General features: G+C 44.5%; 1 protein-coding gene across 1 annotated transcript in view; it reads right to left on the bottom strand.

The window, feature by feature from the left end:
- Positions 1-5,033: 5,033 nt before the first annotated feature.
- GYG1 (glycogenin 1) overlaps positions 5,034-15,671 on the bottom strand; it is a 36,763-nt gene continuing 26,125 nt past the window's right edge. The window contains exons 6-7 of the mRNA XM_043874634.1: positions 8,380-8,599; positions 5,034-5,889 (exon numbers count right to left, since the gene is read on the bottom strand). Coding sequence (XP_043730569.1) covers positions 5,716-5,889; positions 8,380-8,599 — 394 coding nt within the window. The 3' untranslated portion in view covers positions 5,034-5,715. The remainder of the gene's footprint in view (positions 5,890-8,379; positions 8,600-15,671) is intronic.

Genomic DNA, 15,671 nt, shown 5'->3' with positions numbered 1-15,671 from the left:
TATTTCTGGGTCTATAGAGAGAATACTGTTGATCTCTTGGCCCATTTCCCAGATCTCATGGTCTGTATTGATAATTCATTTGTTTAATGCAGAGCATAGCTTTAGATTTAGAACAAACACAGATCTGAATCAAAGTCTTTAACCTTTCTTATTCTCTGATTACCAGAGAAATGAGAAATCTATATATACATTATAGGGCTGATATGAGAATTGAGCTATAAGAACCTAGTAAACATTGTCTTTCCTCATTGCTTTCTTACAGATTGTTTTCACTTAAAGAAGATTAAATTTCAGCGTCAGAAACTCAGAGAAATAAATGATCAAAGGCTGAGCCAGCAGGGAAGCCCATCACATAACATACCCAAGTGTAAAAACAGTTAATAATCCATTTGTAATAGAAAAAAGCAGACTGTGGCAGACTTTTATTTAAGGGGAAACCAAGTCTTCCTTAGCTTAATTCCCTACATTTCGGTGACATTAAAGAGGTAAACATTTTACAATTAATTTATAGATGTTATGATAATATTGCCTATTTCACTCAAGGGGCTGAGTTTGTCTTCTGGAAAGCCTTTACTAAATAGAAGTTGAATCCCCTGCTATGTAACAACACTGCACCATGCATCTTCTGAAATCTCTGATTCCCTGTTGTATTTAGTGTACCTTCTTAATGTATCAGATGGTTCTCAAATGTCCCTTGGGTCATAGTCACTGCTTGATAGTACTTGGAATAGAGATACTATGGCCTCAAACTCAACCAAGTTCTACTGAATCATAATCTACAGTGATAAGCCTAAGAGACTATACTTACAACTCCAGTGTTTTTCAGGAGCAGCCAGGTTGGAGACTCTTAAGCCAAGTTGCTTAAACCTCTAGTTTTTACTTACTCCTTCCTGGTCTCTTCATATCCAATCCATCAGTAGCTTTATGCCTTCAGCCTGGTGGAAGATGTGTTGGAATACCACTGTATCTCTCCAGGACCACCACAGTAAACTAACTTGCCTTCTAATCAACTCTTGTTCTCATTTAAGCTGTTTTCCACCAGCTTCAGAAGCAGTGTTCTTAAAATGTAAATCACAAAGGTAAGACAATTAGACCTTCAAGATGACTGGCATTGGACTGAAACAAACTATATTAAAATTAATTAACTCATAATGATACTAGAACAAACCCCCTCAAAACCACCTTTGAAGAATGCTGTGAAACCAGTTGCATATTTTATATACTGACTAGTGAGCAAAGGGAAGGAATCAAGCATTTATCCTGCCTCTTTAGTAGGAAAAACCCAGGAAAACCAGATAGTTGATGAAGGGAAGTATATAGAAATATTTCAGCTAGTAAGTGAGAGTATTACCATTTTGTAACCCCAGTGATATAATGTATCTAGGCAATGATCATCAATAGCAGTTAATATCATAATGAGATTAAATCACACCTTAATCTGACTGGTCCTCTGAATCAGCTTATAAGAAATACAGAATGCAAGGAAACAAACTGCCATCAGTAAAGTGTAGAATGTGGGAGAGACTAAAGGACAAATAATCTAGTTTCTTCAGTAAATAAATTGCAAGGAGGCAACAACAAAACCAGAAGGGAGTGTAAGGAAACACAGTTGAATCAGAGATATCAACCAGTTGCACTGTAAGGGCCTTACTTGTGATAGTCAATTCCTAGGCAGATTGATGGGAAGTCTGGGGTCCCGAGAAAGGGTTCTGGGCTCTCGAGGAGGAGATAGGGGACTGGAGTTCTTAAGGAGGAGAAAAGGACAAACTTTTTCTTCTACATTGCTTTGTCTTAGTCAATATAAACAATGTAAGGACATGTTTCCTTAACAAGAACCTTCTGACTAATCTTGTTATCTTAGGTATATTGTGGGAGTGGGTCTGGTGAGACCTATCTATTGTTAGTTCTAATCTTGTTAATTTACGATGTATGCTGTGGGAAGGGGTCTGGTAAAAGTATATCAGGCCTTGATAAGACTAGTGGGAGCTCTCCCTCCCCCTTCTGATGTCTATGTCAGAAGCTTCCTCTGTCCCTTTTTATACTTTAATAAAGCTCTGCTACACAAAAGCTCTTGAGTGATCAAATCTGGTCCCCTGGTCCAGAAGTTAAATCTTTGGAGATCACAAATCTGACATCCTTACCTTAAGCTATCACTTGGATCCTGATAAGATCAAGTGGAAGTAAAACACAAAATAATGGAGGACATTTAGAATTAAGTTTCTTGGTGTGAGCCTTTTATAAAGTCCCTATGTTTTAAAGATAGCAGGTATATTTCATATGAATTTTTTTATCTAGGATTTGCTTCCAAATAGTTTGGTAGGGGAAGAGTTCATGGGGATGTAGGGACATAGATGAAACAACTGCTGAAAGTAGGTGATGGGAGTTCTTTATACTGTTCTGCTTACCTTGGTACGTAAGTTCCCATTAATAAAACATTACATATAAATTACATTAATAAAACTTCAGTCATTATTGAATTTAAAATCCAAAGCCCAAAAGTTCATCTATGAAGCCAATACGTTCCTCTCCATCCTCTTGAAAGCCTTTATTTCCACCCAGTTCTCCCATTCCCATAATTTCTTCTGAATGGAATAGTCTTCCTTCTCCTCCCTTTTGGCTTCTGCAGAGCCTCTCTTTCTGGCTTAATCACCATCTTGTAGGAGGTTTTTCCTGAAGACCCTAAGGCTGGACTTGCCCAGGGGCAAGTGTATTGGTCAGTGTATTTTATTGAACATAATTTGCAATTATATATGTTAGTTTCTTTCAGTCTATTTGCTACTAGAATATAAGGAAATATGTCTGTCTTATACATTCCTGTGTATCTACTGTCCATCACATGCGTGATATGGTCAGTACTTAGTAAGTGCTTATTGAATGAGTTTTTCAAAGTTGTGTTGTATAAATGTATATGTCAACCCAAATTGTGTTTGATGTGAAAATAAGGTGACTGAATACATGCTTTGGTAGGTGTAATTTCTGGAATAAGCTCAAGTATTTCCTTGAAATCAGACATTTTTATAACCATTGAGACTGTGAAAGCAAGGTAGGGTTGAGACCAACTTTAAAATTAGGCACAGATTCCTTAAAAAAATAAAATAAAACTACCATGTGACCCAGCAATCCCACTACCAGGCATTACCCTGAGGAAACCATAACCGAAAAAGACACATGTGCTCCAATGTCCACTGCAGCACCACTCACAATAGCTAGGACGGAAGCAACCTGGATGCCCATCAGCAGATTAACCAATAAAGAAGCAGTGGTACCTGGAATACTGAAGTGAAGTCGCTCAGTTGTGCCCGACTCTGCAACCCCGTGGACTGTAGCCCACCAGGCTCCTCCGTCCATGGGATTCTCCAGGCAGGAATACTGGAGCGGGTTACCATTTCCTTCTCCAGGGGATCTTCCCGACCCAGGGATCGAACCCCGGTCTCCCGCATTGCGGGCAGACACTTTAATCTCCGAGCCACTAGGGAAGCCCACATGGCATATTAGCCACAAAAAGGAACACATCTGACTCAATTCTCATGAGGTGGATGAACCTAGAGTCTATTATAGAGTGAAGTCAGTCAGAAAAACAAATGTCGTCTATTAACATGTACATGTGGAATCTAAAAAGACGGTACTGATGAATCTACTGAGAGGACAGCAGTGGAGACGCAGACAGAGAAGAGACTTACGGACGTGGGACGGCAGGGCCAGGAGAGCGGAGGGTGGGATGAATGGAGAGAGTAGCGTGGAAACGTCCACACTAGCGTGTGTAAAACAGAGCCAGTGGGAATCTGCTGCATGGCTCAGGGGAACTAAAGGGCTCGGTAACATCCCAGAGGGGTGGGATGGGCTGGGCTGTGGGAGGGACATTCAAGAGGGAAGGGACGTGTGTGTACCTGTGGCTGACTCCTGTCGATGTATGGCAGAAACCAACACAAGATTGTAAAGCGATTATCCTTCAATTAAAATTTTTTAATATTAGATACCAATAGATTGTCCAGAAATACTTGTTTGTATGACTTGTAAATTGCACTGTAATGAATTTAATTTCAGTTTTGCCAGAATTTTCTATGCAATGGATATCCCTCATTGCAGAGATTCTTGGACTAGAAGGATCTCGAGGAGTCTTTGTATGGCTGCTCCTGACATGTGGAGGCACTTAAATCTTTGGTAGTGCTTCATGTATTTGAAGATCACAGCAACTCACTTTCCACCAGTCCAAATAACTAGCTTATTTTACCTTCAGAAATCAGTGGTTATTTAACAGTTTATACTTTGAGGTAAATCCTCAGGCTCTTCTTAAGCTCTTCTGGTAGCCAACCTCCAAGGTGGTCCCCCCAATCCATTCTTGCCTCCAAGTTTCCATATTCCAACATTCATTCACACCCTTACTGTGGAAATAAAGGAATCTTTATTCCTGATCTTGAAGGTTAAAAGCCACTGCAGCTTCTGGCCAATTAAACCTCTAAAGTTTCTTCTTGTTATGGTCTCCTCTCTTGTCTTCTTCAACAGAATAATTTGTGATTACTCACTTCAGATTTAAAAGGTCATTTAAATCATGCCGTCCACTATCTTGGCATCTGTGCAACGGAGTTACCTGCACATTTAATAAGTATGTTTTATATTGATATTTCTATCATTTTAAGCCATAGATAAAAACGCTAGAAGACACTGGGTCTGATACTAATAGTCCTGAAATGTTATTGAGTATGTTTAGAGACTGACAATGAACCTAGGTTCATTAAGGTTACAATATTCTAAAATTTGAGTACCCACTTAATATAGAGGTGAAATGTGAGTGACAGATGAGATAAACTTGATCTTCCTTTCCTCCATCTATCATATCAGATACATCACCATCACTGGAGAACCACTAGATGTAGATTTCCCTAGGTATCTAGAAAACAACTTCTAAAGCATATATTTCAGTGTCAAGTTTTACAGTGGTTTTTAAAATACAAATTCTACAAATTATGAAAAATTCTGTGAAAAATTTTACCCCATGAGGAGTGGGCATCCTTAATTTAATGAAACAACCAAGATATGGCAATAAGTCTTTATTTTTCATACAGGGTGCCACTGCAGGGAGCCATCACACTGCTGTTTTCAGATATACAGAACGGAACAGAGCATTCCAGCATGCCGCCTCACTGTACACAGAAAACGTGAGCATCTTCAGACACTAAGGCTAGGAAATGGGTGAACACCGTTTGTTGATACGCTTATGAATCACTCAGCAGTGCTATTACAGGCTGTCTTTATCTGAAAGCAGAATTACAATCACTCTGGCAGCCTCTGGGCGACTCTAAATGCAGGTCTAGTGAGGGGTACAGCAAGCAAGCAAGAGACGTGTACCGTGCGTGTCCCATTCTGAAAGGAGACTGATTTGCAGCCTGGCTGGCACATTGTAAGAGTTGATACAGCTATCGTAACAACTTAAGATTGAGTCTCCCTTACCATGTACATTGGCAATCAGCTTAATTGAGAATTTCGGAAACACAAGCTCAGGGTTAAAAGGCAGGACTCTTGTCCGTGTGACAGAATTGCTACTTAACCAACTTTTGCCCAGTTCTCACCAGCTGTCTTGCAAAAAACCCACATCTGATGAATTTTAGTGAAAGCCTCTAGCAACTGTAACAGACCTTTCTTAACCCAGCTCTAGGGACTCAGTGTCAGAGACAAGTGCCCGTGAAGTGGGTGTGTCCACCGGAAACCGCAGTGTTTCTACTGGAGGTAAGTGTCAAGCTTCCTCCTGATGTTGTCAAAGGAGTCTGCTCCCAGGTAGTCGGCCTGGCCCTGCTCCCACCGCTCCTTCCGTTCTTCCGAGGATACAAAAGGCTGTGCCGGGGCTGGGGTCTCCCCAAGGGACAGCTGTGATACGGCTCCTGAGACATTTTCCTAGAAAGGAGAGAACAAGCAGAGACTCCTTTAGAGCTTCACGTCGGACCGTTTTAAAGAATGCAATAAACTGAGGAAGGTGAGTAAAACCAGGATGAATCATCATGCAAAGTAGCAAAAACCAAAAAGTATTACATGAAGCAAAACAAAGAAAGACACAGAAATACAAGGATCATATGATTTTTTTTTTTTCCTAACAGAATGAAGACTTCTCAACTTGGTGAAAACATTGGGGGAACAAATTAACTGGGTTAGGGTTAACGTTTAAGTTCTGCATACCTTTCTACAGAAGCCACAAGAGAAAGCCAGTGTATAGACCAAGTCTGAAAGCTGCAACAGTTCATTAGAAAGCGTAAGATGGATGGACAAGGGAACACAAGTCTCATGATAAGTTCCTGATCTGTGTGGGCTCAGAAAGGTTGAGAACTTAAACAAAATGGTACACCTGAGACGCTAAGGACCTAAGCAGACAGCCGCACCACATACAGAGCTGTCAGGTTATAAAAGCGAGCTAGATGCTTTGAGACCACACACCAAGCCTATCTTCCTGTTCCAGTGTATTACCAAGTAGCATCTATTTCTGTAGCTTCCGTTAATCTGCTTAGTTTTGAATGAGTCTTCATTTCCCATCTTTACTTCCCTTGGTGCATAACCCTCAGTCCCTGGCTTGTGTGGAAGGAACAAGGTCAATGTGCAGGAAATGGAGCAAGCCTGCTCTGCATTAAATTCAGTTCTCATTACATACAGGTGGGGAATTAACTTCAGGCTTCCCAGGTGGCGCTAGGGGTAAGGAATCTGCCTGCCAATGAAGCAGGCACAAGAGACGCGGGTTCGATCCCTGGGTCAGGAAGATCCCCTGAGGTAGGAAATGGCACCCCACTCCAGTATTCCTGCCTGGAAAATTCCAAACAGGCAGAGGAGCCTGGTGGGCTACAGTCCACGGGGATGCAAAGAGTTGGACACGACTGAGCGCACACAACACAGGCAATTAACTTCAAGAGTATCTTAAAAGAACATTTACGGTTATCCTTCATAAAGCTCCCAGGTGCGACAGGACTAGAACCAGTAGTAGGGAAAAAGGCAGGCAAGTGAATACATGCAGGTATTGCTTTTAACAGAGAAAAGGGTAGAACAGAACGTGTGATTACCTATTTCTGCTGCTATACATGTGTGTAAGTATGAGTGTCTGTGTATGAATTTAAATGAATATTCTAGACTTCCAAGGTATCTGGGTAGATTCCACGGATTCTGTCACAGCTGCGGCGACATCTGTCCTTCCCCTGGGTTAGTCCTGCCTCTGCCTTCCACTGGCCACAGGAATGAGCCAGGGAGCTTCTCGCAGACCCCCTTCTCTCAGCGCGCTTCACGAGGACAACAGTCTCTCAGGCCGGGATCTAAGTCCCAGTCCTCCTACTGCCTCATCTCTTACATAACTAAGAGAAGCTGTGTGACTTCTTTACGTCTCAGTTAATTTTAATATATGTAAGAAGGGGATGTTAACAAAAATCTTACTTACTTGCCAGAGTGGTTATAAGGGTTAAATAAGAACAGATATCTTTTTGTAAGCACTTCCTATGCACAAGGCAATATTCCAAGTACTGTCTAAATATTATTTCATGGTCCATATAAAGCAAATAGTGTAAGAATCTAAGTGTTGTTTCTCACTTTCTCCTTTTTATATTTCAGCACCAGTGCTCATAAGTGAAATGACTAAAATCTAACTTTATAGTCTCTTATATGATAGCAAGTTAATTAACTGATCTTTTAGACTTGATTATAATTCACCCATTTAGTTTTATTCTTTATATCTTACTATGTAACATAAAAGTTTAATTTCCCATCCTCCTCCAACTCTTCCAAAAGAACCAGCCTCAGAGGAAGACCTTTAAAGTCAGAAAAGATGCTAAGCAGGATGTAACTGTAAATGTTACCATGTAATCTTCTTCTTACAAAGAGATTTTCTAAAATCCTATATGAACAGAGGAATAAAACACAGCAACTCAAAATAATCCCAGAAAAGTATTTATTGTATGTTCCTGTTATTGTAATTTTCACTTGAAAAATACTGTTCTACACAAATGGCCAAACTAAAATAGGTATATTTAAAATTTCTGCGGCTTCTGAAACATGAACTGGGGCATTCTTTGCTTTTGTAAACCACTACTTTAGGAATAATCTTACAGTCTTAGGACAATGGACTAAGAATTTTATCGTTATAACACATGGATATATATACAGATACATCTGTCAGTCTAAACCTCTAAAAACTTTTCTTGTGCTCCCAAGGCTAATGAAATCTGCCACAAACCTACTTCTGCTTTAATCTTTGCTGGTAGTATTTCTCCCCTCTAAGATGAACGCTCTTTTCTTTCCACAAAGTCTTACTTATCTCTCCATTCAAAATACCACTAAAAAAGTCTGTCTTTAGTAGTATGCCAACTTTTTAAAAACAATACACCAAATTACCTGCAAGAAAAAAAGAGAACCTACCACATGTACATGCGAGCGGGTGTCTTTGACAAGGCCGAAGTGCTGAAGCACAGGTAACACGCTGGTGGTGAAGATGTTCCACCACAGGCTGAGAAACTCTGGGTGAGTCATGTTGGGATCATGGGACTCACTCTGGATACTTTTTGTTTGAGGATCGTAAGTATAATTCCATGGTTTGGTTCGTCCTAGGAAATGCACAACTTTGGCTTTTGCACCAAACCTGCCAAGTGGACACAAGTTGAAACAGTTAGTGAATTCTGAGCACTGACCGTGCGCCTTCCAGCCTTCAGTCATGGTTAGAAAAGTTGACCTCGCTGAAAAAACTTTAGACCTACTTCTGAAATCATTCAAGGGTCCGTTGTGCCTGAGTGCTGAGTTGCTTGTCTTGTCCAACTCTTTGCAACCCTACAGACTGGAGCCGGCCAGGCTCCTCTGTCCATGGGATTCTCCAGGCAGGAATACTGGAGTGGGCTGCCAAGCCCTCCTCCAGGGGATCCTCCCGACCCAGCGACTGAACCCAGGTCTCCTTCAGCTCTCACACTGCAGGCGGATTCTCTACCACTGAGCCACCAGGGAAGTCCTCAACTGTATGTTAAAGATACACAAAAACCCCAAAGTAACAGTGGATCCGTGCAACAACCAAATACCGGTCCACCAAGGATAGAGCCGGTGGCTCAGTGGTAAAGAATCTGCCTGCAATGCAGGAGACGTGGGTTTGATACCTGGGCTGGGAAAATTCCCTGGAGGAGGGCGTGGCAACCCTCTTCAGTATTCTTGCTAGGAGAATCCCATGAACAGAGGAGCCTGGTGGGCTACAGTCCCTGGGACTGCACAGAGTCAAACACAACTGAAGTGACTGAGTGCACACACAGGATAGAAAAGGTACAGCCACTGGGAAAACCATGGGATATGACCTAGGAAAGCTGAAGGTGCTCAGGCTTCAAACCCAGAAGGAAGCTCACTTCCTAGGCATGAAGCCGAGAGAAACTCCTACACGCGTGCAGCAGGAGACATAATCAAAAGGTTCACAGCCGCAGCACTGTCTGAAATAGTCATTAACTGGACACAACCACAACAGCCGCACACCAGGTGAGTTTACTGTTCCGCAAACATTCACTTTTTTGCCCAATCTCTTTCTTGCCTCCCTGATATTGATGCATTTGCACGATTTGCTTTCACTGATGAAATGTGGGCAGAAGGGACAGTGCCTCCTAAAAGCATTGCTTGTTTTTGTTCAGCCTCCCTGAGAAGCTACACCGTCTGCCAGCAGAAGAATGGTCCAGAAGAATGAGACGCTCGCAACAGATGCGGATCAAACCTGTGGCCTGGCTCCTAACTCAGCTGAGATGATCAGAGCTGTCCCAATCTAGTCACTAACATATGGGCAAGAAATACACTGCTGACTGTTGAATGTCACCGAAATTTGATGGTTACTTATCCATTCTGTTTTTTTAAGGACAACTTCTGGTATACTGATATCACAGAATACAATTCAGCAACCAAGATAAATGAGCTGCAGCTACACACATCCTGCAGGCAATAGATGTCTGATTTCTAAAGGCGTGAACAAACGATGCAAATTCAAATAGAAACATGAATACGTGTATTCATACGTATGTAAATATGAACACATACATATGAATCTACTTACCTAAGGACAAACAAAAAAAGTACTGTTTGAAGAGCAGAAAACCGTAATCAGTACAGAGTTCATGACACTGGTTATCTTGAGGAGAGAGGGGAGGCTGTGACAGGAAAGAGAGAAAAGGGGCTTCTAGGGTGCTGGTTACAGTCCACTTCTGGACCTGGGTGGTGGGTGTTTCTTAAAACTGAACATTTCTCTACATCCTCTTGGGTATATACTATACTTCACAACACACACACACTATGTATCATAGTGTAAGAAAAGTAAGAGTTAAGAATGGTCCTATTCTGTCTGTCCTCTGTATATAATCTATATACATGTAAAATGAAGTAATGATAAAGGTGAATACAAGCGCCAAAAGGAAGACGGGAACCGCAAGTGCCCTAGGAGTTCAGAGGCAAAGAGGTCACTGAGAGCTGAGGTCGGGGGGCAGGCGGTGATGGGACAGAGGACGTGACCTAAAAACTGGTGCCGCAGGCAGACAGGTTTTGGGTAGAACACGAGGTCGTCTGGGCGGGGGCCACAGAGCACGTGAGTGCAGACTGAGCGTCCTCCAGTCAGACACGAGCAGGAAGCTCTGAGGCTTCCCCGGTGGCTCAGCTGGGGGAGAATCCGCCTGCCATGCGGGAGACCTGGGTCTGATTCCTGGGCTGGGAAGATCCCCTGAGAAGGGAACGGCTACCTACCCCAGGATTCTGGCTTGGAGAATTCCATGGACTGCATAGTCCATGGGGTCGCAAAGAGTCAGACACGACTGGGTGACTTTCACTTTCAGGAAACTCTGACAGGGAAACGTAACATGGGACAGACCCTTGGGTGCTGGGTTCAAGTGTCAGATTTTAGTGGAGTTCTCCTATAGGCAACTGAAGCACTTGAGCATGATGTGCAGATCAAAACAATGCACGCTATTCATGTAGCCTTTCTTATCTCCTAAAGGTTTTTTCGTTTTGTTTTTAATGTCAGAGACCTGTTATATAGCTATCATTATCTGACATTTTGCTGACGAAGGTCCATCTAGTCAAAGCTATGGTTCTCCCAGTAGTCATGTAATGATGTGAGAGCTGGACCATAAAGAAGGCTGAGCACCAAAGAATTGATGCTTCTGACCTGTGGTGTTGGAGAAGACTCTTGAGAGTCCCTTGGACTGCAAGCAGATCCAACCAGTCCATCCTAAAGGAAAAGAGTCCTGAATATTCATTAGAAGGACTGATGCTGAAGCTCCAATACTTTGACCACCTGATGCAAAGAGCTGACTCATTAGAAAAGACCCTGATGCTGGGAAAGATTGAGGTCAGGAGAAGAAGGGGACGACAGAGGATGAGATGGTTGGATGGCATCAATGACTCAATGGACATAAATTTAAGCAAGTTCCAGATGGTGAAGGACAGGGAAGCCTGGGGTGCTGCAGTCCATGGGGTCACGAAGACTTGGACATGACTGAGCAACTGAACAACATCTGACATTTTACTATGTTTGGGGTCCAGATTCTTTCAGGACACATTTGGGAGTAATAATAGTCCTGCGAGGTAGATTTTACTAATGTGTTAAATGGAGGGTCCTAGAGCTGAGTTGTCTAGAGTCATATGGCTATTTAGTGGCAGCGATGGGGTCCTGTCCCTCTCTTAAGCCTAAGTTCTTACCATCCTACCATGCTGCTACTCCAAAACCAAGCACAAAAAGACAGCCTACAGTCTAATTCCTCCTAAGGGTAACTGTCCCCCCTCAAGGCATTTCTTCTGATGATGGCGTGGATACCTGATATTCCCAAGCATACTCTTTATTTTTTACATGTGGTATATTTTACATGCATACACATACTTGGGCACATCACACACAAGAACTCTCAATGTTATTCTTGAAGGGATAAATCATAATGCTCAAATTTGTGCATAGACAGGCTTCCCTCGTAGCTCAGCAGGTCATGAATCTGCCTGCAATGCAGGAGACCTGGGTTCGATCCCTGGGTCAGGAAGGTCCCCTGGAGAAGGAAATGGCAACTCACTCCAGTATTCTTGCCTGGAGAATCCTATGAACAGAGGAGCCTGGCAAGGATACAGTCCAAGGGGTCGCAAGAGTCGGACATGACTTAGCGACTACACCACCACCAGGGTGATCAATTAAATATCCAACAGTTCCATTACTGTGGCACTGTTACTATGGTCAGCGTGCAGCCCCAAGAGCCTTTATCCAGACATGGAGATGAGTCATCCACATAAAAATACGAAACAATAGCACAAGCAGGCAGCACGTCAGAGCCAGCAGGGCAGTGCTGACGTTGAGTGCTATGGACATTCCAAAGCAGTTACTGCAGGTGGGGATTTTCGGAAGAGGCTCAGTCAAGGCCTGAGAAAGATGAGCAGGATTAAGAGAAGTGCCTTCAACAGATGTTCTAATGATGAGGGGGCAACCCAGCCCAGAGACCTGATACTTGTGTTCTGGGGCAGCGGGGGCCAGGCAGGGACAACGGGCCTGGCCTCAGCCGAGCGGTACACCTAAGCCTCAAACCAGAATAGAGGACATGTGAGAGGCCCCTCCCACCTCCTCTGACGTCCCCCTCTCGTCCTGACTTCCCTGCCGAAGCAATAGCACCCATCAGCTTCTCCTTTATTAACCAGCCAGTGTCTCAACCCATGACCTGCTGAGCCTAATTTAAATGTCACGGACAGTCATCACATGAGAGACAGCAACACGAAGAAAAATAATATTAAAACGTGAATACACCATGAACTTTATTCCTTTCCAGCCCACTCTCCTCACAGCTCACACATGCTTAAGCAATAGTAATTGGAATAGCTAGCCTCTATCAGGGCTTCCTAGGTGGCTCAGTGGTAATGACTCCAACTGCCAATTCAGGAGATGCAGGTTCAATCCCTGGGTCAGGAAGATCCCCTGGAGGAGGAAACGGCAATTCCCTTGAGTATTACCTGGAACATTCCATGGGCAGAGGAGCCCGGCAGGCTACAGTCCATGGGGTCATAAAGAGTCGGACAGAGCTACGTGACTGAGCATGCATTGAGCACTCACATGTGCCAGGCACTGGTTAACATTTTCCTGGTTCAGCTCAGTTCATTTCCAAAACAACTTTGTGAGAAAACCAAGGTGGGAAGAAATTAACTAACTAGTCTAGAATCATGTGGCTGGTGAATTACAGGACTAGGATTTCAGCAAAGCAGTTTGGCTCCAGAGCCAAGGTTGTCCACCACAGCCAGGCTGTAAGACATTCTCAGAATTATTAAGGACATAATCTCAGAGTATCACTTGTCACTCCACAGATTAACTCCTTGCCTACAGACAGTCTTCCCTGGTGGCGCAGATGGTAAAGAGCCTGCTGGCAATGCGGGAGGCCCATGGCTGATCCCAGGGTCAGGAAGGTCCCCTGGAGAAGGGGATGGCTACCCACTCCAGGATTCTTGCCTGGAGAATCCCATGGACAGAGGAGCCTGGCTACCGTCCCTGGGATCGCAGAGAGTCAGACATGACTGAGCAACTAATACGACAGACAGTCAATATCAAAGCTGGCAATGAACCCTGGAAATATCCCCAATGTAGTCAAGGACACAGCAGCAGGAAGTAACTAACAGGAAAGAAAGCCAGAGCGCAAGCGACTCGGCCCGGCCTGAACGCTGTTCTCAGGAGGATGCAGCCGCACAGTTTAGGGGGAAGGGGAAAAGAGAGCAAGAAATGGGTGGTGCTTCCTAGGGACTCTCAAGTGGGCTGTGCTGGACAGTGTCTAGGGGCCTTCCCAGCACCTCACTCCACGAACTGGGCCATCAGAGGGCATGCAGAGGGAGGCACAATGGTCTAAACCACAGCAGAATGCCCCCGCAAGGCAGCAAACCTGCCTGCCCGCAGGACGGCCCACTGTCTGTGGGAGGCAGACGCCTACACTGGCTCTGCCCGTCCCCCGAGGCGGCCCAGGGGCCTCTGCCACTTCCCTGGATACCTGGCTGATGCCTGCTGGGTTCCTGCCCACGCGGCCCATGGCCTTCTCCTAGCCAATAGGAATGCCACTGGGGACAGTCCATACCCTGCATCTCACTGTGGTTCAGGCCTGGGCTCTTCCCCCACGAACCCACGGTGCCTGAGTGTTTCTTTAACTAAGTCACCGTTACCTCTGTGGCCAGGGGGAGAACTTCTCTTCTCAAGGACTCCACGTCCCACCCTAACGTTGTGAAAAATCCTATTCACCGGAGGGTCCTTTCACAGGCACAGCGGTGTTGGTCTTGAGAGAGTTCTTGATAAGTCTGTTACAGGTGGAAACGGAGATCTGAAAGGGCCCTAAATGTGGGGTGAACTGCGCTTTCTGCTCCGAGGTGAGGAAGCCGGTGGGTGCGGGTAAGCGCGGGGGATGGTGGGGTGGGCCAAGAGGTGAGCAGAACTGTGGGAGGCTGCCCAGCGTGACGGACTCCCCCGACAGCTACTCAAATTCCAGCAACAAAACAAGTCATAAAACGCCCCATGTGAGGTGTTTCTTGGAAAAAAGTGACTGGGTCCAGGGTAGTGAGGGGCAGACCGGGAAGAGTTCAGGAGGATTCGGGAGGTGACAGCAGAGACGCGCGCGAGAGGAAGATGCTGGGCGCATGGCCCAGGGTGCGGAGGCTTCTGATGTCACAGGTTCACACTGGAGTCAGCCCTGTTTCTGCACAGTCAGGAATCAGAACTTGTTTCTGAGGTGCTGAGGTATTACTTTAACCTCAGTGCCACCGACCTGACAGATCTGTGGGAACGAATAGGGGTGGGAGAAAAACAAGTTTCAGAGCAAGGATGCTTTATGAGAAGAACAGGCCTGGTGAGTCACTGGAGGTTCTGCCCGGGGCCCTTTGAGGGTGGGGAGGGAGGCAGCTGCTGAGTGGGAATCATGGGGCTCAGAAAGGAGGAGGGAGGACGTGAAGACAGACTCAGCAGTTGTGCAAAAGGCAGTCACCCTAAGGATGTTCCTGGAGATCACCCGAGGCTGCCCTGGGCCCCGCGAAGGGGGCGGCCTCATCAGGCCTCACCCTGACCCTGCACACGAAGGTCTGTCCGTTACACAGTTTACGTAACTGTGGTCTCGCTGCACAAGCAGCGTGGTATTTAATTACGAAACACAGCATCCTGAACGGCCTGCTCTATGAGCTCTCATAATAAAACGTGCTGTTTGCAAAAGAGATGAGCGAAAGGTCTTAGTTTTTGTATCTGGCATTTCCACTCGTCTAGATATGGATTTCATGTAATTATGTTTGTCACAATCATGTTCCCTGAGGAGTGTTTCTAAAAATCACTTTCTATCATTTTAACCAACTTACTCTTCAGCCATTTACAAAAAGTCCAAAATAACCAGGTGAAATGAAATAAGAGTGAGCACAGGTCACAAGAAAAGGGAAAACTACTTCTGCTTAAAAGAACAATTTAGCTGAAATGCAAATTTGGGGGAGAGGTGTTTCTTAGAGAAGAGAAACCCAGAGTATTTTTCTGGTGGTATCTCTCTCCCTTACCAAAGGCCAAACAGGTACGACAGTCAGAATTTAGGTCGCTTTTTTAGTCAAAAGCAAAGTAGGCAGTGAACAAGAAGGGGACATGCTGATATCAGAAGATCAAGTTCAGCTGACCTCGATTGAGTGCAAGGATAACCAGAAGAATCACTGACTCACAGCCCGATTTATCCACC

This window comes from Cervus elaphus, chromosome 19 (assembly GCF_910594005.1).
Source record: "Cervus elaphus chromosome 19, mCerEla1.1, whole genome shotgun sequence".
In the NCBI taxonomy this organism is placed as follows: Eukaryota; Metazoa; Chordata; class Mammalia; order Artiodactyla; family Cervidae; genus Cervus; species Cervus elaphus.
The sequence above is the reverse complement of the archived record's forward strand: the minus strand, read 5'-3'. Positions and strand labels throughout refer to the sequence as shown.